This window comes from Charadrius vociferus, unplaced genomic scaffold (genome assembly GCF_000708025.1).
Source record: "Charadrius vociferus isolate BGI_N301 unplaced genomic scaffold, ASM70802v2 scaffold450, whole genome shotgun sequence".
Classification (NCBI taxonomy): Eukaryota; Metazoa; Chordata; class Aves; order Charadriiformes; family Charadriidae; genus Charadrius; species Charadrius vociferus.
The window spans coordinates 1,601,617-1,627,875 of record NW_009646931.1 but is presented as its reverse complement, the minus strand read 5'-3'; the positions used below and the strand labels follow the sequence as shown (position 1 = coordinate 1,627,875).

Here is a 26,259-nt window from a genome sequence, read left to right as displayed (position 1 = left end):
TAAAGATATTGTATGTTTTATTTGTTTAGATTAAATTGAACTTTTTGAGTATGGTATATTTTTCCCTATGCTGTAACCAGGTCCTAAAAACAAGAGGGTTTTTTCATTCCTTACATTTCTTTGTCCATTCTTCCTGAATTTATCTTAAACTGCCTGAGGTCTGTGTGGTTGAGTTTTTATTTATTCGCTCTTAAATAGAATAATATTATCTGGGCTATTATCTGGCATGCATTTCTCGTAAAAGAAACAAATAAATAGAAATGTCTTCTTTCCTGATAAATCTTGTGCAGGAAAAGGCGGATGAATGATGAATCACTTCATGGTTCTGGCGGTACTGCTCCCCCTGAGGACTTGCTACACTACGTACGCACAGCAAGGTAAACATCTGAACATTTACTTTTTTATTTGGAAGCAATCTACATCAACTGAAACTTTGGACTTGCTCATTTGTAAGTTTCCTGTGATTAAGCAACATGTTACACACTTAATCAAATGATTCTCTTTGGTAAGGTGATGAAGCAACTTGTATAATAACTGAGGTTTTGTAACCCCATCATGCAGAATTGCGTGTTGAATCAATAACTTGAAGTGATGCAAAGCCAGAGTGTATTTATTTATCTGCTCCCCAACTGTCTCAAGTTTTTGATCTGCAGTCTGTTATTGTCAAATAATTTATTTCCTCTTTTATGCTTTTCTACCGCTTCCCTTCACGTTCTCTTTTTTTGTTTGTCTCATCTATGAAAACTTTAGCACTTCTGTTGGCTCTTTTCTGAGAGAAATTCAAAACAAAATTCAAACAAAATTCAAACAAAATTCCAGGACCACAATTTTATTTCTTACACTTCACATATGCATTCAATACAAAGAAAAAAGCAAATATTCATATGCAGAGGGAACAAAGTTGAGCATAAGGGTAACTTTCCAGAAGGCTGTGTATTTTAAGGTAAAAGTACTGCTTGCACACTTGCTGCTGTCAATAGCATTGGGTATGACTCCATTAAAAAAAAAAAAAAAAGAATATTTTTAATTGACTTTTCTGTGACCACCATTAAGAAGTCAGAACTAATGAGACTATAGTCTGCATTATATAAGTTGTATTGTCTTAATTAAGCTGGTGAAGGAGGGAGTGGGGTGGGGTTTTGCATAAATGTACTTGTTACCGTACTGAAGGGGGTAATATATCAGTTTCAGATATTTTTGCCTCTCTTCAACCTTGAAATCCATTCACCCAAGATGCCAGTTACTCAGTTGTGAGACTTTATTACCAATCCTCCTAGAGTGACAAAACTTTGTAATGTAGGCAAGTCTGAACAGTTACTGCATTACAGTAACTTGGTCACTTGTTTTCACATGCAGTTGTTCAGGAATAGAAGTAGTCTCTTTTGTTAATCATAAAACTATTTATATAGTCTTGAGTTAGCTTTCCAGTTAAAACAAGTCTTAAGATGCTGTGATTATTTAACTTTGCTAGGAGGGGAAGATTATAACTGTGGATGCTACAAATATTTCTATGTGTCTAAATTATACTACAGAAGTCCTTAAGTCCCACATTGTAACTCAATGGTCTTCAAGATCTTGGATATATCCTTAACTATATTATTTCTCCTGTGTGTTGGTACTGTGTGTAAGCCCAGACTGGTGACCTAGACTGTCTAATGCCTGGCTCTAAGGAAAACAAAATTGTGTGAGGTCTGAACTGATATGTCATTTAAGTAAAAGGAGATAGTGGAGGGACACTTGTACAGATGGAGAAAAAACAGGAACTAGTGAGACCTTTGGGTTTCTGTCAAGTTAATTAAATGTGGCTGATGAAAATATTCTCCATGGTGAGAAAAGGGATGAGATTTTAGCTTGGACAAAAAGAGACAGATGTAGAGAAGAGACGCAAGCTTGTCATCAATGCAATAGGCATAGTAGTGACAGTTGCAGTTACAATTGGCTAGAGAAGGAGCAGAAAAGAGGATAGGGAAATTCAGAAGATGTGCATGGATTTCTTTTAGTGGTGCACCCTGAAGAGGTTTCTGCCTACTGGCTGGCTTTTCTTTCAGGCATATTTGTTTCCTTTCCCTGGGAGGCTTACTTTAGAATCATATAATGGTTTAAATTGGAAGGGACCTTAAAGATCATCTAGTTACATCCCCCCTGCCATGGCCAGGGACACCTCCCACTAGGCCTGGTTGCTCAAAGCCCCATCCAACCTGTCCTTGAGCACTTCCAGGGATGGGGCCTCCACAACTTCCCTGTGCATCTTGTTCCAGTGCCTCACTGCTCTTAGAGTGAAAAATTTCTTCCTAATATCTAATTTAAATATCCCCTCTTCCAGTTTGAAGCCATTAACCCTCATCCTATCATTACAAGCCCTTGTAAAAAGTCCTTCTCCGGCTTTCTTGTAGGCACCTGGCAGATACTGGAAGGCTGCTATAAGGTCTCCCGGGAGCCTTCTCTTCTCTGGGCTGAACAATCCCAACTCTCTCAGCCATCCTCATAGCAGAGGTGCTCTAATCCTCTGATCATCTTCATGGCCCTCCTCTGGACCCACTCCAACAGGTCCATGTCCTTCTTATGTTGAGGTATCCAGAGCTGGATGCAGTACTCCAGGTGGGGTCTCAGCAGAGTGGAGCAGAGGGGCAGAATCACCTCCCTCGACTTGCTGGCCACACTCTTTTGATGCAGCCCAGGAGATGGTTGGCCTTCTGGGGTGTGAGTGCACATTGCCAGCTCATCTTGAGCTTTTCATCCACCAACACCCCCAAGTCCCTCTTGTCCGGGCTGCTCTCAATACGCTCTCTGTCCAGCCTGTATTTGTGCATGGGATTGCTCTGGCCCACGTGGAAGTCCTTGCACTTGGCCTTGTTGAAGTGCATGAGGTTTGCATGGGCCCACCTCTCAAGCCCGTCCAGGTCCCTCTGGATATCATTCCTTCCCTCCAGCATGTCGACCGTGGCACACAGCTTGGTGTCATCAGCGAACTTGCTGAGGGTGCAGTCAATCCCACTGTTCATGTCGCCAACAAAGATGTTAAATAGTACTGGTCCCAGTACCAATCCCTGAGGAACACCACTCGTCACTGCTCGCCACTTGGACATGGAGCCGTTGACCGCAATTCTCTGAGTGCGACTGTCCAGCCAGTTCCTTATCCACTGACTTGTCCACCGGTCAAATCCATGTCTCTCCAATTTAGAGACCAGGTTGTTGTGCGGGACAGTGTCAAATGCTTTGCACAATTCCAGGCAGATGATGTCTGTTGCTCTCCCTTTATCCACCAACGCTGTAACACCATTATAGAAGGCCACCAAAATTGTCAGGCATGATTTTCCTTTAGTGAAGTCACGTTGGCTGCCACCAGCCACCTCCTTATTTTCCATATGCCTTAGCAGAGTTTCCAGGAGAATCTGCTCCGTGATCTAGCTTAGCACAGAGGTGAGACTGACTGGCCTTTGTGCCTGTGAGTTTCATTGAGAGAAACTGGGTCCCTTCCTTTAAGTTCGTTTATTTGTGCTGGGCCCATCTGTCCACCCCAGTCAATTCAGCACTGCCGATGTAAAATACAAGAATGGCAAGGTCCAGAGCTTTAGATCAGCCACCTATTTGCGTATGTGAAATAAGATCCCCTCAGAGGCTACATGGAACTTCAGGTAAGAGGATGATGAACGTATAGATAAGGTTGACCGAAAAAAGAGCAGCTAAGTTTACATGCTGGAGAGGAACAACATTACAGTCAATTCCTTAGCATAAGTGGGATTTTAAAAGCCTTTATCTTGCTTTGATGGTGAAAGTCTGTAGAATGTGGGGAGATGAAGTGTGTCGTGTCTAGCCTTCCCAAAATAACGTAAGATACTCTGCTTCCACAGTTAATTTTGTGGCTTATTTTGTTGTTTTGGTTGTTCTGGCTCCTCGCCTGTAAAGCTAATGTTATTTCTGTTTTCCAGTAAAACCTAAAATTGCCACTCCCTTATCATTTAGGCAAGCGATATTTATCCCGAGGCCTTTCACTTTGTTTATTAAGTTCCAGACATCTGCTAATGATCATAGCTGCTGTGTTTCCTTATGGTAGTATAAAACTGATGGCCATTATTTTTCAAAAGCAACTGTTAAGCAGCAGGTATGTTTTTTTAAGGATCATGTCATAACCATAGCCAAACAGGAAGTTTTACTTCAGCACTTGAAACATTTTTGCATTTACCTTACAGAAGACACTAATGCTGTCAAATTCTGTATTCATGTAGTTTACAAACATTAATCTTTTTCCAGGAATTATTTAGTAAGGCTGCAGTGAGAATTGACAGAATGTACATGTGTATATAAGTGTGTGTATACTTCTTCCTCAAAATTTTTTTTACTATACCACAATCCTGTTGCTGAGACCAAATGTTTGAACAATGAAACCTTGATTTCTCTCCCCAAGCATATCTGAAGAAGCCTATGCTGTAGTTTCCTCTAGATTGAAAGCATATGGTTTTCATTTTGCTTTGATGTCCAGTACCTTTCAAAATGGAATGGATTAAAAATACACCACCAGAGTTTGTAGATTATTTGCTAAGAGAGAAATAATCCTTTCTTTCACAGTTTTTTATAAATTATTACTCATGTTACAATGTATACTTCCCTCCGTTTGTTCTATAATTATAGATGGGACTTGTATAAATAACTAATCTGTGTCAGTGTCTGTATTCTTATAATTAATAAATATGCTTATAAAGTATTATTTGCTTCCTTTGGTTCATCAGGGATTGTTATAACTGCTGCTTCTCTTGAGCCTTTCATTTCCTACAGTTAATGTAAAGATCCATAGGTAGGGAAACTGCTGCACAGAAGTTAGCGCAGAGCAGGCACCACAGGATAAATTGCAAAATGGTTTGGATATCTGGCTGCTGCCAGAAGCATTTATCAAAATGTAGATTCTCAAACTAAATTTCCTGAATGCTTGTGTTTCTGTCACTAATATTCCGTAAAAGTCTCCAATAGTCATTGGGTCAGTGGGTGACGCACATATGGGAGAAATGACTGGAGTCAGAAGTTTTGTGAAAAGGAACTGCTGAGGTCTCTCAATCCAGCATGTCCCCGAGGACTGTTTTTTTAGGAATGCCCAGAATGAGTTCTGTTTTATTAAAATCACAGAATCACGGAATTTTCAGAGCTGGAAAGGACCTCTAGAGATCATCTAGTCCAACTCCCCTGCTAAAGCAGGATTGCCCAGAGCACATTACTCAGGACTGCATCCAGGCGGGTCTTGAAAATCTCCAGAGAAGGGGACTCCACAACCTCCCTGGGCAGCCTGTGCCAGTGCTCTGTCACCCGAACTGTAAAGAAGTTTTTCCATGTGTTGGAACGGAACTTCCTATGTTCCAACTTGTGCCCATTGCCCCTCGTCCTGTCACTGGGAACCACCGAGAAGAGTCTGGCTCCATCCTCCTTCAACCCATATTTCTGTGATTTCTTTTCTGTGTCCTGGTCAGTGTAAGCATGCTGACCCTGTTATTTGTAACAAGCAGTAGCAAGAAAGAAACTTTGGCAAAAGAAAAAGCCTAGTTTCTTGGCAATTTCAGTTCCCTGGCTTCACTAACAACCAGATCAAGTTTAGAGGGTTTTTTTGTTTGTTGATTTTTCAGGAAGGAGAGAAGGTACAGATCAGTGAGTGCCATATTTACTCTCTTCCAAGAGTTAGGTTTTTTTGGGAGGGGTGACAGAGCAAACATCTAGAAACAGGGACCACTCATAAGGTGATCTGTAGTTTTCAGCCTTTCCTTTCCCAACACCAAAAGGGGCTTCAGTCTGACTTTAAACTTTATTTTATTCTGGGAATTGAGCCACAAAAGCCAATGGAGCCACAAAAGGATGGAGGCGCCATTATAACTAGATGTCTAATTCCAGTAGAAGAATCCACAGCCCTGACTAAACTACCTAAGCTCTGTGTAGAGTACCCAGGAATGTGCTTAATACTAGTCTATCATCTGAGCTAGCTAGTGGAGGGGAACTCTTAATCTATCCTGTTCAAAGATTTGATTTGCATTAAATAATTTAGTCTTAATTAGATCAGAGAACAAAATTGAGCCTAGATTTTCTGCCCTAATGATGAGAAGGCTTGCTGGGGGTTGGGATTTCTTGGAATTCAGTCCCTGTTAATACATTATGTTGTTCCTCTTCATAAAACTGTAAAGGGATGGATCAATATTCCCATAAAGTAGCTAGTAAATTGAGGACATAAAGAAATTAAATAGCATACCCAATGTTATGGGGGGGCTATTGAGTAGATTCAGGAACCCCATTCAAGCCTGTTGATGACTTAAGATGGAAGATTATCTTCGCTTTTGATATCAACAGCATTGATCATTTTTTTTTTTCTTTATCTTCAGAACTGTCTGGTGTGGAACCTATCTTACCTTTAACCACTGTTGTTTCAGATCTGCTTTGTAACTCACCTAAACATTAATATTTTTGTGTCCTTTTTGGGTTCCTAGAATCCATTGTGTTTCCAGTAACATACCTTAACATTTCCAAGGATTTGGCTCTTCAGCGGCTGCTGGTGGAATGGGATGTTGGCAAGATAGCGCATGATGCTGAGCTGGCAATGTCTTTTGAAATACAAGTCCGTCGAACAGATGAAAATACTACTGTGTGGATAGTAAGTGTGTTTTAAAAAAAGGTATAGTAGTTATTTACAATATAAAGGAAGCTAAAGGAAAATCAGATATTCAGATGCATGTGCAGATAGCTTTGCTTTATAGGTTTACAATGTACAACGTAGTATTTACAAAACTGTGCTAGAAATACCTCTGTATTTCACTAGGTGCTGGTCTAATGTTATGCTCAGTTTTTGTGCAAAAAAAATATTGGCTCAGATGAAGAAGTTATTTCCACAGTTTTGGATGTATTCTTTCATGTTTCTTGGATGTGCATATTACAGCAGTCAAGTGTTTAGGGGGAAATCAGCAGATATTTTCCTACTCTGCCTGTCACTGATGGTAGTACTCTCTTCAGATGTTGTGCCTTGGAACTGCAATGAGATGTCATCTGCATAAATCCTTACTGGCCAGTGCAGATTGCTGCTGTTATTCAGAGCCAGGGATATATAAGCCAGAGCATTAGATAAGGTGCACTTGCAGGCAGCAGCATCCGTGCATGCTATTACTCATGTAATAGCAGGCACAAATAACGCACTGAAAATTTCTGAGAGCAAATCCATTTCATGAGAAGCAGGGCCTGATTCACAACTATGTTGTCAGAATCAACTAGTCTTGCCAGAACATCAGTCAGTCCACCAGTACTATTACAGATTTGTGAGCAGTTACTCAGCTTACTAGTTACTTAGTGTAAGATCACATGTAGTAGGTGTGATTTCAGAGATTCATTTTTCAAAAGCATTTTCCTCCTTTGAACTTCCTCTCTCTCTTACTGCTTTTAGTTGTACTTCCAAAGTGTCTACACATCACTGTGTTTTCAATACTTTGCCTTACTCACCTTTGTTTATAGGAGTTCCATAATGTCACACTTGATAAATCAGGAAAGCCTCTTCATTGGATATGGCATTCAGACTTACCTTTGGAGTGTATGTCACACTCCGTGAGAATCAGAAGCAAAGCAGAAGCATCAAAAATCTGGAGTCAGTGGAGTCTGTGGGAAACAGTCCTGGGTAAGCAAAACAAGACTTTGCAATATTGGTTTTAATTTTTCCAGTACAAAGCTAGACTGTAATTCACCAGTGACTGTAATGGTGAAGTCTAATTCAAGAGAGGTGGCATCAAATCAAGAATCCGTTTTGAACTCTTTATCTCTAAGCACTAACCAACTGGGTTCTTTTTGCTGGCAATAATAGCCATGCTTCAGCTATTGTTTTAATTTGCAGACTGTCTTCTTCAGCTTGTAGACAAAATGTTTTAGAGCATTTCTTGCTCACACGTTAAAACAATGCAGTATAGAGTGGCATGGGATCTTGGACAGGCTCTAGCATAGCCTGTCACCAGGTCAGATGCAGCTCTGCCCCAGACTGGAGGACAGGAAGCGCGTAGCCATGGCTACATCATCTGATGCATGTGTTGCTTTTCTCTGGGGTATCATAGCTTTGATTAGTATTAAAGAAACAGAAAGAGAGGAGCAAGTCAGCTCCTTATGTCACTTGGAATGAACTTCTGTGAATTATATGAGAGTAAACAGGGAGTGAGTGTAATTAATGATATCACAAACCCCTTTTTTTTCCCACATTACAATATCTAACTAGAACAGTTTGGTTTCCAGAGAATTTGGTTTAAACAAAATAAGTAACTGCTTTTGAAAAAATCACTACAGTGATTTTGTAAAGAAACACTATTCTTGTTTGGAGCAGCAAGGGCCTTTAATTATGGGAGACATCATGGCTAGTAGAAGCATCACAGATCTGAATCTTGGATTGTGGCACATAAATTGCCCATCTCCCTCACCTTAGATAATGGGAAACAAGATGCAAGACTTTCTTTCTCACTAACCTCAATCTTGGAGATTTTATTTTTTCAAATGAAATTGGATAAGGATCAAAAATACTATTTCTTTGTCACAAATTGATTCTGCATTACAGGATCTGATTTAGAGCTCTCTGAACAATAGTGACTCCAGATTTCATCAGATTTTTGTGTTAGATTCTTGAGAGTAAATTTTATCTCCAATCTGTGCAGAAGCCTGTGAATCACTTAAATTCCACTAATTTTTGCATCCATCAAGAAGTCCAACACTAAAAGCCGGAGGAATCTCATTCCAAGTTGTGTATCCCCATACTGATCTGATTCATTCAATGTTGACTCCTTTTTAGCGGAGCTCTCATGAGCTTCAGAATATGACATTTTTCTAGCCCACTGCTCATAATCTTCAAAAGCAGGCATTTTGGCTGTAAGTGTCAACCTGTTCATAGGTGCAGGAGGTAGTGTTCATCTGTAAAGGCAGTTCTTGAACACACGTTCTTTGTTTCCCCTAAGTGAGAGGCAGTGAGATGGATTTAGTCTCCTAGGTAGTTTGTTGGACTACATTATATGTTTAGGGGTTTAAGAATATTAAAAGTATGATTGCATGTGAAGTTGTTCTCTTTATGGGGAAGAATAATAAATAAAAGTCCATGAATGGACAATATAACATTAGCAGATTCTTCTGTAAATGCTCAATTATGTGTTCTGGTTGAAGGCTGCTGCCATGAGCAGATTTTGAAATGGTTTATTATTTATTAATTTGCAGGCCTGGACACTTCAAATAACAGTGGACCACAAATCTTTCCAAGTGAAAAAATAGTAGAGGAAGGCTCTGACATTGCTCTCTGTTGCATTGGAAGGAAAGGTCAAATCATTAAGGAATTCTTTATAGTCCCAGCTATTAAAGTTTTCAGTCACACAAACAGTCAAGTCGGACTGCTCACTCTGAAAAATGTGGCACACCAAGAAGTGCCTCACATTACTGTCTACTGTCAAGAGTCTTGCAATGAAGAGCAATGCTATGATCATGCAGTTTTCTTTGTGGGTAGTAAGTGAATGCTTTATTACAGTTCTATTTTCCTGTTATTAAGTCAAGAATAGCTGTGGGGAATGGGAAGAAGAAAAAAAAATTTTGCTGTTAGTTGTCATTGTCCTGTCATATCCAGCTGAACTCTGTTTAATGTCTGACTTCAGATCTGTACACCTCCATATATAAAGCATTAAAGAATAGCATTAAATGTGTTCAGATTAATCTCAATTGTTCCTAGGATACGTGACTGATTTTTAAATATACCTTACCATTAGGAGTTCAGCGTGATTGTGCACATGTGGAAAAAAACGAGCATAGTTGCCCTTTCAAAGGCGAGTTGTAATTTTTACAGCTAAAAACCAATACAGATTAAATTAATGAATGCTTGGATGTAACAAAATATAATAACATACATAAGTGTTTTGATTGCAATTAATTTATGGTGTTACCCTGTTTGTCTCTGCAGAGTAGTCATTGAATAAGTATATTTGAAATAATAACATCTGTAGTGAACCAGACTTTGTACATGTCCATTATTTCTAGTTTGTTAATATCGTAAAAGGGTTGATGACTTTTGCCTTGACTGCCATGCTGTTGTGTTTTTTGGTTTTGCCTCTGACAAGAACCGCCTGATACACCTAATGATTTTTCCTGCCAAACTCAAGATATGAGACTAGTAACATGTACTTGGAGCCGAGGAGGAGACACCTATCTTTATGGACGACATTCACCAAAATACACCTTGTTTGAAGAGTAAGTCTCTTCATTGTTATATTAACTCTGGCCTGTGCTGCACAGAACAGTCATGATCTTTCCTTTAAAATCTGTGGAAATGTTTTTCATCCTTGTTGCAATTAGCTGCCTGCCTCTTTCTGATCAACTTATCTAACAAAGCTTCACCAGTGCAGAACTGCTCTGAATTAGACTACTATAACCAAGTTGCGGGTCCATCAGACCAGGTTTTGCTTGACAAAGCTTGTTCTAACCATTCTTTCAGGTTAACTTGTTTGGATATCTTTTAGTAGGTTTGAAGATGCCCAACAATCAGGATATAGGTAACTTAAAAGTATAACATAATTATTGGGTAACACACACAACTGACAGCTAGAATTTAATCAGCTGATAGGCTGAGTATTAGTGTGTTCACAATCCATTGACACCGAGGCTGACTCAAACTGATGACTCCCAGCTAACCCTCAGTTAGCCTGATTCACCTCTCGTTCTTTTTCTTTAGGATTTTATAACTTTTCATGCTGGTGTTTTATTTCTTGCATCCTTGAGCTAGTGGCAATCCTATCTCAAAAATCCTACTTCTGTCTATGATTCTATAATTTCAGCTGGTTTGGGGCTTTGTTTTGTTTTGGTTTTTTTTTTTGTTTTGTTGGGTTTTTTTTTTTTTTTTTTTTTTTTTTTTTTTAATCTCTGCAGACTTTCTCACAGCACTTTCTTAGCAGTCTGAGTCAAGGTTACACAGCTGTGGTGTATCAGACCTGACCCTCAGCTCCTTGCTATGGAGGCATATAAGTAAATGGAGAGGAGGGGGGGCTTTACAGCAGGGTCTACAGAGAAAGGGGAACTCGTACAACAGGACAGATGCCTCATCATCACAACAAACTTTCATCCAAAGATCTCTGCAGAACGCAGGTCGTCATTGTGTATACCTTCATGGTCTCTGCATCATTCACTTCCATTAAGAAATTATGATGATGATTTAAAAATGAAAGGTTAGAAGATGCACTTGAAATTACTGCTTCATTTAAAAGCATAATGGTAGACCTGTGAATGGCTTAATTCTTGGCAAATAAGTCCATAGTTTAGAATTTCTATGAGGAAATCACTAAAAGCAATTTATCTGTATCTTAAAAGGATAAAGTAAACTTAGACTTTGAAAAAAACCCTCTTCTAATTGCAAGAATGCCTATGTTCATCCTACTTCAAGCTAGGGGAAAGAACTGGGTGGCTTCTTAAAGTCTCCCTCAGCCTTATTTGTTTTTATGATGCTATATTCTAGTTGGGTATCAAAAATTTCAACATCTATGTCAATTGTACATTTTCCATAAGGAAAAATGCCTTTCTCTTTTTCTCCCCTTTCCCCCCTTTGATAGGTTTTCCCAAAAGGTGGTTCCATGCACAGTAAGTTGTTCTGAGCAGTGCTCATGTTCTTGGGATGCAGGCCAGCAGAGGATCTGTAATATCACAGTGACTGTGGAAAACCCACTGGGAAAGAAGGCTGCCACGGATGTTTTTGATATAACTCACAGAAGTAAGGCCTTTTCTATGTCTTTGTTGAGGGTTTTTTGTTGCAGGCCTTGTCCTCCTTCTGATCTTAATACTTGAGTGCCCCATTTTAAAGTATGAAAGTCCTTGATTTTTATCTTTGCAGCTTTTATTAGTTATCTGTCCCTGTGCTATAGCTATCTTCTGTCTCTTCAGTTTCCGCTTTGCAATGTTGTGTTAATGGTAGAAAAAAGCTTCACTCCAAAGGTCAGATTTGGTAATTGAAATGACCCCTTAGAGCTTCAAAATTGGCTGCTTTGCTGAAGCTGCTTCATGGTATAGGAAGCAATGTGATACAAGGATATAAAATGGGGAGTTCAATAAAAATATATATGTAGGTTACTTGGGAATTCAGTCCTTTCTCCAAAATTCTACTGCTGATGTTACTGTCTTTCCAAAATAAGATGGAGATGCAGATTTTCAAAAGTAGGTAAATAAATTTACTAACACCTCTCCAAATGAGATGCGATACAGGCGTAAGCAGCTATTGCCAGAAAAGAGGTGATAGTGCTAATCTGTCTCGGTGTTAATATGGGACAGTAACATTCACTGTGCTACTGTAAGGGAGGAAGAGTAGTCCATCATCAGTGAAATAAAACAGGTTATTCCGTGAGCAGTAACTGATGGCTGTGCTTCCTTTTTTCCCTATTAGTCGTGTCCTTTCTCACAGTGTCACCCAGGTCCCGTAAGTTCCTATGTACCTCTGCCTCAAAACACCTGAATGTTTCCCATGTCTCCAGCAGTATTTCCAGTTCTCCTTGTGTCCTCTAGTGCCAGCACATCCACCTCAGTGTTCCTAGGTCCTATGGCCTCCTTATTTGTTTGATGCAGCAGGAAGCAACAAGTGCTTTGCTTAGTTCTGAAGCTGGCAGGCTCATGGACATGGAGGCTGCTGGTGTAACTGCTGTGTTCTGGCAGCGCTTCCTTCCTCAGAGGCACTGATTACGGTTTTGCTAGACACACTTTTTCATGACTTCTAGGAACATATGTTAAATGCCTGTCTGCTAAATTTGTCTCAGAGACGCATGGGAGTTCTAAAAGTTGATTATTTGATTGTTTGAGGGTGGAAGAAATGGAGCAGGAAGAAAGTGGAGGAGTAAACTGACAGGTTGTAGTGAGACAGCACAATATTATAAACTAAATTTTCATGGCAAAAAAGGCTAAAATACATTACATTCAATGTGCTAAGTACATTAAAGTTTTACTACAGTTGTTTTTTTTCCAGTTCTAGTGATTGTTACAAGTTAAAGAAATGATATATAATATTTATGATGAGTTAACTTCTTCAATAGTGATTGCTGTAGTGCCCTTTGTGTTTTTTCTGATCCTGGACATATTCACAGTGGAATTTTCCTTACTTAAGGGTGTCAGCAAGTGAAGAAAAACTGAAGTCCATAATTTCCAATTTTGCATGTGGTAGCTGGGACCTTCTGTATCAAACAAAAGCTCCTTCGACTCTGGAAGTCCTCAAATTGTAGTTCATGGTCCATGAAGTTCTAGGATAATGGCCAAACGTGTATAAACATACCACTCACTCACATTGCTCTGTCTTACTCCTTACAATTGGACTGATAATATGGGAGAGTTTGAGATCTGATGCTGTTGCTGAATACTGCTTACATAGCAGTAAAGGATCACAGAAATCTTCTGGAAGAAGCAGCATTGGTACTGTTTACCAGAGGGTAACTACTGGCAGGAGTCAATGTAAGAGTTGCAAATAAAATTTCTGCTGAAGAGGCTGGATTCTGGGGTGTAGAAATGTGGCAAACGTTATCACCATGCTACATCAGGAGCCTCTGCCAGGCCCTGGATTAGAGAATTTTACTGGATTTGCAATAAAATTCTGTGAATCTTTTTTTTTTGTTCATGATGTTCTAAAATATTTTCAAGTCAGTACAAGGGTCTTTTCTTCATCTTGTATAACATTTACTTACATTTACATTCTGAAATTAATTTTTACTAATTTATATCTGCTTCTCCTATACCGGCAGAAAAATCTGTATTTCTTATTAGCTTTTACTGCTCAGCTAAAGCACCTTAAAATACTTTTGCAAATATTTTTTGTTTTACAACAACTAACTCAGATTTTCCATTGGCAGTTTATCCTGCTGCACCTTTCCAGATGTGGGAAGAATGCACAGATACAGAAATCACGTTATATTGGAAACACCGAAACAAAGGAATTGAACTCTTTTGTCAGACTGAAGTGGTCCACCCTGATGGGAAAGTAGAACTGGTATGAAACCCGAATTTCATACACAAAGACAGAGCGAGTATAATTTTCACGTGAGATAAAAAAATAATTCTCCACCAATATGAATACAGTCCGAATTTTGTGAGTGTGTTAATGTTTCCGGTTTCTGGATTTGTTTGCTCCCAGGCTCTACACTGATGAACACTGATGTGGTCCATGTGGGCAGCCATTGCTGGTCCTAATTCATATTCCCAACACTTTCTATACTGCTGGCTGAAGTGTGTAGTGTGACTGGTCTGCGAATGAGGTTCTGTCCTCTGCTGGATGGGTTCTGAGATTTGTTGAAGTAAATGAAAATACTTATGGGCCTTGTAATTGCTGTTAGCTATTGCTAATTTTGATTTGTCATGTTTTTATTACTCATATCATCTTACACAAAAATGGTGAGGTGTGTTGAAGGGTTTTTTTTATATTAGTCCAGGACCTTTCTGGGTACTATTGACTGTACTTGATAGTGATGTGTCTGTTTTATAGTAAGATAACCCCAGAACAGTTTTTCTTCCCATCCTCTTCCACCTCATTGAAGATTATTTGAGTAGACTCCTTGTCTTGTTCCGCCTCTTTCGCAAACAGTGAGGCTGACTGACTCTTTGCATGTGTACTGTGGGTTCTCTGTAGCCGTTTTCTTATGAAGGCAGCTTGCCTCTAGCATACTAAAAAGGCATTATGAAGATCAGGATCAAGCTGCATCCTGTCTTAAGTATTGCTCAAGAGCTGTTAGATCAAATCACTGCTGCAGTTGACCATTGCAGGAGGCAGTTGAGAGGAGAGGCTTAAAAGCATGCTCACTTTTTGGCTGTTACCAGAACTCACCTTGTCTCTTAGGAGGGAGTGAGGGAAAAGCTTTGGGGGGAAAATGGAAAGAAAAGGTAGCTGTAGATGCTGTGCATAGATCTGGAACAGCATCCTCTGTACATGAACTGACTAACAGACCCAGCTTTTGTGAAGATAAGATCTCAGTAAATTGCCTTCTTGGTGTAAAGTCTAGTCATTTGGCAGGTTGTGAGTGACTCCTACTCAGACAGTTACAGAGATGGCTTGCAGACCTCTTTTTGGATCTCCCAGTCTTTTGATCTTGTGCATTTTTTTTTTCCTCTTCTTTTTTTTTCTTTTTTTTTTTTGACTGTTGTTCCATGATTATCTTTCCCAAGTCAAGCTTAACTGGCTGTCGTAGGATCTAGAGGAAGAACTATTTTTTTCAGACAAAAACCTCTTGCTAATGAAGCTGAGCTCTGACTGTTCTGTTTTTTTGTCTTGCAGCATAATAGTTCAGACACGCATCTCGATTATGCCAGCACCACCATGGGTGGACTGCAGCCATACACTGAATACACAGCTCGAGTACACTGTGGAGCAGCTAAGCATTTCTGGCGGTGGAGTGAATGGAGCGAAGCCCGAACCATCAGAACAAAGGAAGCAAGTATGCCCAGTCTATTGAGAAGGGAGGCTTGAAGGATGTTCTTCACTTGCACCTCTGTTTGCTATTTGTTGCTACTCTTCCGCTGGGTAGCTAAAGCAGAGGCCAGTTGCATGCGTAAAAGTAGAAGTGCAATAAGCGAATTTTAAGAAGGTGGGTTCTTAAATAACTCTTACCCTGCCTGCCAGTCTCTGCCATTTCATTCAGTTCAGGGAGTGGGAAATCCAGATGACTGGGAGAATGGACAGACTGAGTTACAGTGCTGTGTGAGGGCTGGAGGAACAGTGCAGAGGTGGGAACAAGCACCTGGAAACTGCACGCAAAGAAAGATTTTCTGGGGAAACGAATCAGACATTCATTCAGCAAAAAAGAATGAAGGGAGAGAAGTTAAAGGATAGTTTTTGGCAAGACCTGGGAGTGATGGGGAAAAATATGTTCTGGAGGTGGAATTTCTTCAAATAGGAGGAAGCAATTAAATGGTTTATCCTTTCTGCACCTAGAGCATCTTTGTTTTGCTGTATTTATTGCAGCTCCATCAGGGAAACTGGACATCTGGCGAGAAATTACCCCAGTTCTGGGGGGGCGGAATGTGACCTTGTTCTGGAAGGTAAGATCGGTACAGAAACAAAACCTTTCTTAAAGGGGTTGGAAACTTCTCCCATGAACTTTAACAAGTTTTTGTGCACTTATTAGCAATTTGGTATGAAAATGTCTTTTAAGAATCTAAGACAAATGTTATAAATAACATATTTCAGAATGTATGTAGCTTTATGATGATGTGCTGTCCTGGTATTTCAGACCTATTCTTCTGTTTTTCTAAGTGTTATAACAAGGCAAATCTCATTACTGACTTCTGCATTTCCATTTCAAGCAGTATGTGTATGCATGTATGAAAACAAGTGTTTACGTTCTTCCAGAAATGATACATCCAATTAGTGGTTTCAAGTTATAAATGCTGCTCTCGTATTTTTTTGGTAAAATTTACTAAGTAGTTGGTGTCTACTCCCATAACCTTTGCCCAGCAAGCACCAAGTTTTCGAGCAAACGGAAGAAGTATTTCATATGAAGTAACCTGGGAAAAAGTAGAAGATGGCTCTAAGCCTGAAAGCATCTCCTGTTCATCAGTCTGCAATAGCACGAGGATTTCCATTGATAACCATTCCTACATAATCAGTATCATGGCAAAGAACAATGTTAATTATTCACTTCCTTCAGTATTGATCATCCCTAGAGCTACAGGTAACAGTATGAGTATTTTCAATTAGATTTCTATTATGAGAGTTTTGTTTCTACCTATTTTAAGTGAAGTGATAATTTGTTATCTAGGGGGAACAAATTAACCTGGACTGTTAATTCACATCGCTGATATCTGGAAATTATTACTGTATTTTTGCCTTCGTACAGAGAGTCTCTACAGAGCAAAACACATTTAGCCTTAAACTAGGGCCTCAGACCTGCGGCAGGTGCCTCTCAGGGAACTCTTGTGTGTGACTAGCTTCTTGTGACTTTCTGTTTATCACTCCAGGTTTCTGCAGTTGAGCTTTTAGCATGTCAGCATACAACGAGGTCAGCTTTCAGCATATGAAAGATCCCACATATCTGAGAGAGAAGGAACACAACTATTGTATTATTGTTTTAACAGCTTACTGTAGAAACTATATTGATCTTCATTTATGAATCTGAGGTCTCATGCAGGAAAATAATAGAGGTTCTGTTTTATTCATTCCTAGATACCAAAGAGCTTAAAGAAGAACAGGTTAATGGTACAGATAATGGCATTTTTATTTCCTGGGAGCCCGGACATATATATGACAGTTACATTATTGATTGGTGTAACTTTCCGATGTTGCAGCCTTGTGATTTGCAGTGGAAGAGGTTTGGGCCCAACACTTCCAGTGCTCTGATCAACTCAGGTGAAAGCAGAAAAATTTTTCTTTATGATGTGTGTGCAGCAGTCTTCCATGCTGTGGGCATTAATTGAATTTAGGAAACAAATCCTGTGGGATATTGAAGTCTCTTCAGTGCAGGTGTAATTCTTCAAAGGCACGTGGCATCATGTTTTGCCTAGCAAATGAATTAGACACCACAAATGTGCCAGCACCATTAAGCCTTGGAAATCAGCGTAGTGTTTTAGAAAAGTCAGCATAATATTTTAGAAAAAAAAATCTTCTGAGTAGCTTGTAGTAACATCTTGAAGGAGGATAGTGAGGTTAATGAAGGAGTTAAAAATCTTTTAGCAGGAGGGATACCTTATCTGTGACACAGGTCAGAAGTTTAGGCTTGGGCAATTTAACACCCACTGTGTAGTGAGAAGTGTAGTGCTGTCAGTGTGCCACAAGTAATGTGTCTCAGCACCAGTCCTTGCTTAGAACCAGTTGTGTGTTTTTTATCCCAGTGGTGGCCATTAGACCTAAATCCTTTCTGACTGTGTGAAGGTTGCTCTGATATACTTCCCCAGCTGCAAGAATATAGCCTTCCTGGAATCTCTTGAGCTGAGAGTTCTCTTTGGAACGAAACATGTTTGAAGAAAATTTGACTGACTGCATTTCAATATGCAATAAAGTAAACGCACTTCAATTCATACAAACATATGGGAACCTGCATCCTTACTGAAGGAGAGAGTGGTAACACATGGAAAAAATATTGTCCGGTTCTTCAGTGGGTTGCCCTTGGTTAATCTGAATGGGAGTGGATGTCAGTGAGGATAACATGGAATCCTGATGCATGGGTATGTGTCTACATTAAACAGTCCAAAACACAACCTTTGCCTGTGCCAGAAATGGAAATGAAATTATCTTGCTCTTTGATGCGTTTGGAGTATATTGTGCACTCGAGTACTTCAGGGCAACAAAAATATGATACACGCTCCCCCCCGCCCCGCCCCGCCAATTCTCTCTTTCAGATAGAATAAATGTGTTCAATTCACATTATGCACCCTAAGAATTGGTTTACCCTGTGTCTCCTTCACTTGCTTTTATAGCACAATATCACACAAAGAAGATTTTTAATGGATTATAGACCTCTGTGGAAAGCAGTTAAGTACAAGCAAATCCAAAAGACAAACCATAACCTATTTCTATAATCAGTTCCACTATTTTCTAGCTGCTTTTGTTCCGGGGGTGAGATACAACTTCCACATCTATGGATCTGTTGCTAATAGACCCTCTTTATTGGAGAAGAAGACTGGTTATCTCAGGGAGCTACGTAAGTTGGCAACATATTTAGGGCTTGTGTGTTTGCTAAAGTCATCTGTGACAAACAGAATTCCACAGTCTTCCTCCTGCAACTACCTAAAAATGTATTTTCTGCGTTGTTTCTATATCATCAGTGAAGTGTTTAAAATATGTACAACAACGTACAAGGCCCTGCATCGGTGATATTTGATTAGTGCAGTGGCCTGGCAGAGTCCACGTTAATTAGAATAGCTAAACAAAGCTGTGATCAGCAGTCACTGCTTTGTGTAGAATGTGGGCTCCATGAAGGCTCTGTGAAGTTGATAGTTTTTGTGGAGCTCTTTGACTTTGTTCAGCTTTTAAATACAAGTAAGATATAAATAGAAACACCACATGGGAATTTAGACATTTTTCAAGTGAAAAGATAAACATTCTTGAAGAATAATGGCAAGTTTAACTTGAATTTCCTTTCTTGCAGCTCCTCTGAGTGACCCTACTGTGGAAAAAGTTGAACTGACTTTCAATGCAGTAACACTATTTTGGGATTATCAACTCACAAACAAGTCTGGTTTTGTAAAAGGCTATCATGTTTACATGTCGCCTATACAAGAGAACTGCAGTTTGAAAGGATCCAAAAAACATGTTCTTCCAGGTAACTGAGCTCTGGGATTTAGGAAGTTATGTCATTGATACAGGTGAAAGACTTTGTGGCTGTTGGGCATATTGCAGCCTCTTAGAAAGTTCACATCAGGCAGGCAAATTGGCTCATTAGGCAATATATAGATTTCAACACCTGCTGCTTTTGATTCCACTCGTAATGCTTGAGATGCTAATGGGCGGAAGTGGGTCCTGGCTTTAAATATATTTATAGCCCCCATCCTGTTGTCTGTAGCTCCTTTTAACTCCAGTGTGAGCTCCGGAAAAGATTCTTGCAGTATTATAGGAGCAGTCAAGTTTCTGCCTCTTGTGATCTGAGTTCTGGATGAATTTCGAAAACATCTGTTTGTGGTCTACTTGGATGAGAGTAATCAGAAGCATGTTAGTTTTACTACGATTTGGGGTATTTTAGAAATAGATGGGATACAATTTATTTCCTTCAGAATTGGAGCACTGTGTAAATTCCCCATTTGAATTCTTTTATAGTGAATGTATTTGTGGCTGTGCTCTACAGTGGAGTTCCTTCAGCAGAACTGAGCTGTGGGATGGCACAAAGCCACGTTTAAACTTCTATATCTGATCTTTCTGCTCCGCACTCTAAACTGCTCCAGCTGACTTTGCTCCATTATATTTTTCAGATGTTTCCAACATGTTCAAGGATTTTTTTTTTTCCTTGCCTCTTCTTCCAGTTGGGTCACATCCTGTGTCAGATCCTTCTGGTGATGAGACTAGTACAGGCTGAAAGGCATAGTTTGAACTGAAGGAGGCTTATGTAGGAGTTTCTGTCAGAACTAAACTAACCATAGAAGTACCATAGTTCTGCAAGTAATCCCAGTTAGACTTCAGAATGTTTAAATCAAAGATTTCCTGCTTCCCAGTTTGTCTAAGCTAGCAGACAAAGGGTGTAACTGGGAACAGGAGGAGTAAGCTAACCCTTTTCTCCCTGGGGTCTGGGAGTTGCACAATAGGGAGGCAAAAGAGTTTTTTGCTTTTGATTATCTTCAAAGAACTTGACCTAAGCTTAAGGGCTCGGGATTCTGGTGAAAAAGGAAATGGCAAAACCCAAATAATTCTGTTAAAAAGCTCTAGTAAAAGGAAATTAAAATAAACAGTTGCAGCTTTTAACAGCAAGTTATTGAGTGGTCTGCCAGAGCATGGGCAATGCTGTGGACAGTCCAGTTAGAAGGGATGTGAGTTCAGCCCAATGGCAATGAGTCAGGATGCATCATCCTTCTCAGAAGAAAGTGTGGAAATTACAAAGAAGGCCAGTTGCAAATGTTGTGTTATTTCAGTGGTCTAGCAGTCTCTGTTAAGCTCATTTGTAGCATTCTGGGGAGACGTTGTTGTAATCGTTCAATACTTAAAGGGTGCTTATAAGAAAGATGGAGGGAGACTTTTTACCAGGACCTGTAGTGATAGGACAAGGGGTAACAGTTTTAAAGTGAAGGAGGGTAGATTTAGATTAGATATAAGGAAGAAATTTTTTACAGTGAGTATGGTGAGACGCTGGGATAGGCTCCCCAGAGCAGTTGTGGCTGCCCCATCCCTGGAAGTGTTCAAGGCCAGGCTGGATGGGGCTTTGAGCAACTGGGTCTAGTGGGCGGTGTCCCTGCCCATGGCAGGGGGGGTGGAACTAGATGGTCTTTAAAAGTCCCTTCCAACCCAAACTATTCTGTGATTCTGTCTTATCTGTTTTATTTTAGATGGTTCAGTGCTATGTAAATACACAATTAAAAACCCAGAAGAAAAGAGATTCACCGTGAAACACCTACTGCCAAACACAAAATACAAACTAGTGGTTAAAGCATATACAGGTGGAGGAGAGACTCCCATTGTTAACTTTAGATACATAGATACACCGTTTAACTGTGAGTATTGGCTGTGGGAAATTTGTCTTCTAGCAGAAGGATGGGATGATTTAAAAGGTTAGAATAATCTTCCTTTCTCAAGGGAAAACATTTAATTCAATGTAACACACACTTGAGAAAGGATCCAACTGTTGCATACCAACACAGCATTTTGATACTTTTAAGTAGCTATGTTTTTTATTTTAGAAAGAAAATAATTTTACATCCTTATACAAGTCCTATATCTTTCTGGGAAATAGCTTAATATATGCACATTTGCATGACTGGTGAGTCCTGTTTGCTAGAATGCGTTGAAGAATTGCATTTGGATTCAGCTAGTTTTCTAATATCAGAAAAACTACAGACCTGTGTGCAAATGGGTAATTTCTTTGTGGACTCTTGGACTTCTAACGTTGATTCTTATTCTTGTCAGTCTTTAAATCCATTGTCAAATTAACTCCTTCATAAGTCAATAAGAAAGGGTTGTTGGCTAGAGCATTGTGGTTTGCTAACTTGGCAGATTTGATCATCAAAGCAGAACAAGAAATCACTTGTCTGTAGTTCCGTTCCCTTGGAAATACCACTCAGCAGTCCTGGCTGTGAAACTTACCATCCAAATTGGAGACGCCTGGATTTGAAAAATTTGTTGGGGGTGAAGGTGAAAGGGGAGGGATAGGAAAGGGTGAAGCATTGGCCTATGCAAGGAGACTTCATGTTTTAGGCTAACTAGCAGAAGAGTGTCTAAACTCTCGTGGCACCCTCACAGAGGCAGTTCTGCCTCTCACGCCCGAGTTCCCGCTCCCATTAGCCAGACTTCTCTTGTGCAGGCACAGGCGTTTGTACAGCCACGCAGGGAATCACAATGAGGGCTTAATTAACCCAGAAGAGATAAAAGGAGAATGTAACACATGTCCATTCCCTGCTGTGGTCTGTGGCAGAGACACACAGACTCGCTGGCACAGGGCAAGAGCGCACTGGCCAGGGCAGAGGGAGAGCGAACACTAACCGCTGCTTCCCCTCGGCTTGCTCCTTAGAGCCTCAACTGCTTGTGAAAACCATAGCCCAAGGCTGTGTCTTCCAACTAGAAGAAAATACTGAGATTCTTGTGTCAGCATAGATCCCAGGAGAGCAAGAACTCTCGTGTAGTGTCTTGTCTTGCTATAGTCCATCCATACTGGATGTACAGATGTTCTGTGAACATGTCATGGTAAAAATATGTTTTCTTTGGGGATCCAAGAGAAAACCTGAAACAAATAGTTAAGTGAGATTATCATTGTCTTAACTTTTGGAAATTTACCCTTATAGTTAAGATGCTAACATGAAGGCAAATTAAAAGCAATCAAGTAATAATTCAATTTTGGTCCAAGAACTTGCAGCCAAACTGTCTTGCAACCATGGACCACACAGTTTTACTGCTGAGTTAGTGGCAGGTATCCCACGTAGGCTTGATGTTATTTGGGTCCCAGAAGCTCAGGCTATATTGACTTTAACAGGTGAGAAGTTGAAAACAAATTTTTAAAGTATTTTTCTTTCACAGCAAACATGCTGTACCTTCTAGTCCTGCTAGTGATAGTTCCATCACTAGTAGCAGCTATATGCCGCTGGAAGATGAAGTGGTAAGTTATAATGCATTTTTCTGTTGCAGACAGAGAACATAACTAGCGTAATTCACAAACCACAGCTGAAGCTTGTTGCTTCCAGCTTATTGTAAGGCCTCATTCATTTTTTCCTTTGGCTGTCCAGCTGTGTGGATGTTGTAAGTACTTGGCTTGCGGCATTTCTGAGATGTTCATCATCTGCTGTTGCTTCTATACACATCTACATGTTTCTTCTGCTGGTAGAATATGCTTTGAGGAGAGAACAAAACATCATTTGTTTTTCTCTCTTATTTCCAGGGTGAAGGAGTGCTGCTGCCCTGTAATACCTAGTCCTAACAAGAGCAAAGCACTGTCATTCAAAGAGTTTAAGGTAAGATCACTGAAAATCTATAGTATTTCTAATTTTTCCATTCTTTGATTAATAAAGTTTCGGAAAAATATTTTTCCTGTGTTGACTACATTTAAAAATGAGTGACACTCATTATACAAAAATTAACATAATTTAATATCATCATTTAGTGGAAAGTTCTCCTTTTGATATTCATGTGATTCTGCAGTGATCAGTTTATATTCTGCAGCCTGTTCCTGAAAAAAGTGAAAGCATAACTGGAGAATAAATGAAATCTTTTGATACAGTAGACGATTCTTCCGTTATTACTGTTCAAAACCCAGCACTGTCTGGACACAACAGATACTGCACTTTGCTGTATCTGCCCACTCCTCCTGCCCTCTGCCAGCAGAGTGATGCACCTGCTGGCCCTTGGGAGGATGCAGGGGGTTCTGCCAGGTCTGGCTCAGGGAAAGGACTGGCAAAATATCTTCAGCTGCTTCTGTAGGCCCTTTGAACCAGCAGCTGCTGCTTCCATGGTGCGTGCAAGAGGGTCGCAGAACTAGGAGCATGTCTTTGCCCTGGCACACGGAGGGCTGCTGCCGTTTTTGCTGCTGGTGTTCGCTGAACGCTGGCAGCAGAGGGAGGAGGTAGTACAACCTAACAGCCCATGCTACTGCCTTCCAGTGGCTGCCGGCTCAGACTAAAAACTGCATGCATCAGAAACCTGGCAAAGTCTCCAATGGACACGTTTCCTTCTTGAAATGTAGGTGTGTTGAACTTACTTAAAAAAGAAATCTCTAAATTACTCTGATGAATTCCACATAAAAGACAGCTTCCATTGAACACTCTGTACATGTATTTTCCTTTAAATTCTGTTCATTTATTTGAAAGATCCAAACTGAAAAAAAATGTAGGACAATACTGAAAGTTCTTGAAGTAATCACTCCGTATCCTTTACTCTGGGCTCCTTTCACTGAATATTTTTTGTTGTTTTATGATTCTCTTGTAGATGGGTTCTGAGAAAGTACTGAAAATAAGTGACTGCATTCCTGACGTGCTAGCAGTGGACAATAAGGCTGTAGCCCAGAAATCACATCCATGGAACCAGTTGTCTTCAACGCCAACAGAAGATAAGATTGATGGTCACAATTCTTCCCGGGTTTACCCTAATGACAATGAAGAGGGAGACTTTACACCCACACCAACACCTCAGACTCATACTTGGTTTGAAAATTTTGCTTATTCTTCTCATCTTGCAGTTGAATCTGATCCCTATCAAATACCAGAGACACTAGAAGGAAGAAAGCCAGAACTGTCAGAAATGCTGTACCAACCACACTACTACTTTGAGATTTTTAATGAAGATGCTGCCTCAACACCCAGAGAAACATCTGGCAGAAAAACCAGTCTGAGATATATTTCACAAACAGCTGTGCACTGCCTGGGGAGGAGGCTTTGATGTACTCTCCTCCACTGAGTCCATCCAGTGTTTGGTTACACAATATAAGTAAGAATTTCTAAAACCACAACAACTTCTCCTTTTGATGAAGGCTTTCACAAGTCCAGCTGCCCTACTTCTGTTAATGCTGCAAAGCTCTTGCTTCAGGACTAGTTTAAAAACACTGATTTGTGCACAGGAATGATGGGTGCTATGGTTTCACCACAAGTTACAGGTGTTGTATGAGACTTACCGGCTGTTTTGTTGGCTGTATTATGTAGGTTAGATCACAGCATTTACTCATAGCCTGATGCAGTGAATTACTGTATTTTGCAGAGATTAAAAATTTATTCAGAAAGTAGAGGAGCAAGTTAAACGAGCAGCTAGGTGGTTGTGCTCGAGGAGTGTATTTCACTAGCAGTATTCTGTGTGTGCTTACTCTGTGCTGTAGCTGCCCCCAGCCAGTGTGTGTTGTGCAGCTGTGCACAGAGCATTACCCAGCTTCGCAGTCTGCCTCAGCGCACTAACATCGGGAGCAGCAGGTTGTTATTTTCTCTCTCTCAAATAGGATAAGGAATTGACATAGAAGGGTTACCTGCATTCAGTGTAGCACATTACTGAAAGATTAGAAGGACCCTGGAGTTCTCTAGGGGTGATACCCTATGAACCAAAATCCAGTGATTGTCCTGCTTTTACTTCACCTGTCCTTTACCTATGCTTGGTGGGTGAAAGAGCTCAGAAAACAGATTTTTACAGTACAGACGTCTGTTAGTGGGCTGCTGCTCCCATTTCTGGTAACTGGGCCTCCTCACACTTCTGCCTTCTCTGGCTGGAAGAATGACCCTTTAAAATCCTGAACAAAATCCTCTTAACTAAACAAGGAAATGGGAGGAGTTAAGTGGAAAGGAACTGTTTATCCAGCAGGACAGCTGTTTGAAGAGGTGTTACCAAGGCACTGTCTCTCCACTGGTGCACATGAACGTAACTTTTTTGGCATTAACCCCTGCAGTTGCCTAGCAAGCGCCAAACAACCAGCCAAGCAGACACAGTAGTCTGGTGCATAGGTGTATAAATTCCATTTGTGAAGAACATCATATTTAGGCTGTGTATCTACTAGATCTGCCAACACTACTTTTGCATGTATTAAAAAAAAAAAAGATTTTTATTGTCATGCTCAGCATCCCTACAGTAGGTAGTAGAGAATTTCACCTTAAAAAAATTGTACATTTGTACTGAAGCAGGGTAATTGGAATTGTATCTGCAAATCTCATCAGATTAACATCCTTAGTGCACAAGGAACCCTTTGGTTTTGCCTAATTGTGATGCTGTCCAGAATTTTTCAAAAGTAAAAGAATTCAGCTTAAGAGCATGGAATAAGCAGTTCTCAAAAGGGAAAAAGTGAAGCGTTTTCTACAATTTGATCGTCAGCTAATTTGTTGAAGTGCAGTTATTCATCTTACCTATGTATAACTACCTAATCACTCTTCCTAAAAACTACGCAGCTGCAGACAGAAATGAGTTTTGATAGTGAACCACATCTAGGTTTAAATATATTGTTGTAATGTCCATGAGCTGTGTTGCAACAGGAAAACCAACCAAGAGACCTTATGTAGACTTTGGCTGCGACAAGCATTGACTGCAGAGGGAGGTGTCTTCAGGCCAGCAAAGGTGAGGTACTGAGGGACAGACAGACAGACAGACAGCTGTGGTTAGGGGTCAGTGCAGACTGTGCTGCATCCACACATAGCTCACACTCAGATTTACTGGAGAAGTAGAAAAACAAATGCAATATGGCCGTTCCTTTCAGC

The 26,259-nt window shown here is 40.1% G+C and overlaps 1 protein-coding gene across 1 annotated transcript; it reads left to right on the top strand.

Annotated features, from left to right (window-relative positions):
- Positions 1–290: 290 nt before the first annotated feature.
- OSMR (oncostatin M receptor) lies at positions 291–24,472 on the top strand. Its single transcript, XM_009894672.1, has 17 exons — positions 291–377; positions 6,459–6,622; positions 7,471–7,630; positions 9,196–9,477; positions 10,083–10,212; positions 11,565–11,722; positions 13,836–13,972; positions 15,251–15,410; positions 15,938–16,014; positions 16,430–16,658; positions 17,138–17,320; positions 18,510–18,611; positions 19,059–19,232; positions 20,941–21,105; positions 22,622–22,700; positions 22,980–23,052; positions 24,023–24,472. The coding sequence occupies exons 1-17, from the start codon at positions 305–307 to the stop codon at positions 24,470–24,472; spliced, it is 2,796 nt and encodes a 931-aa protein (XP_009892974.1). The 5' UTR covers positions 291–304.
- Positions 24,473–26,259: the final 1,787 nt, after the last annotated feature.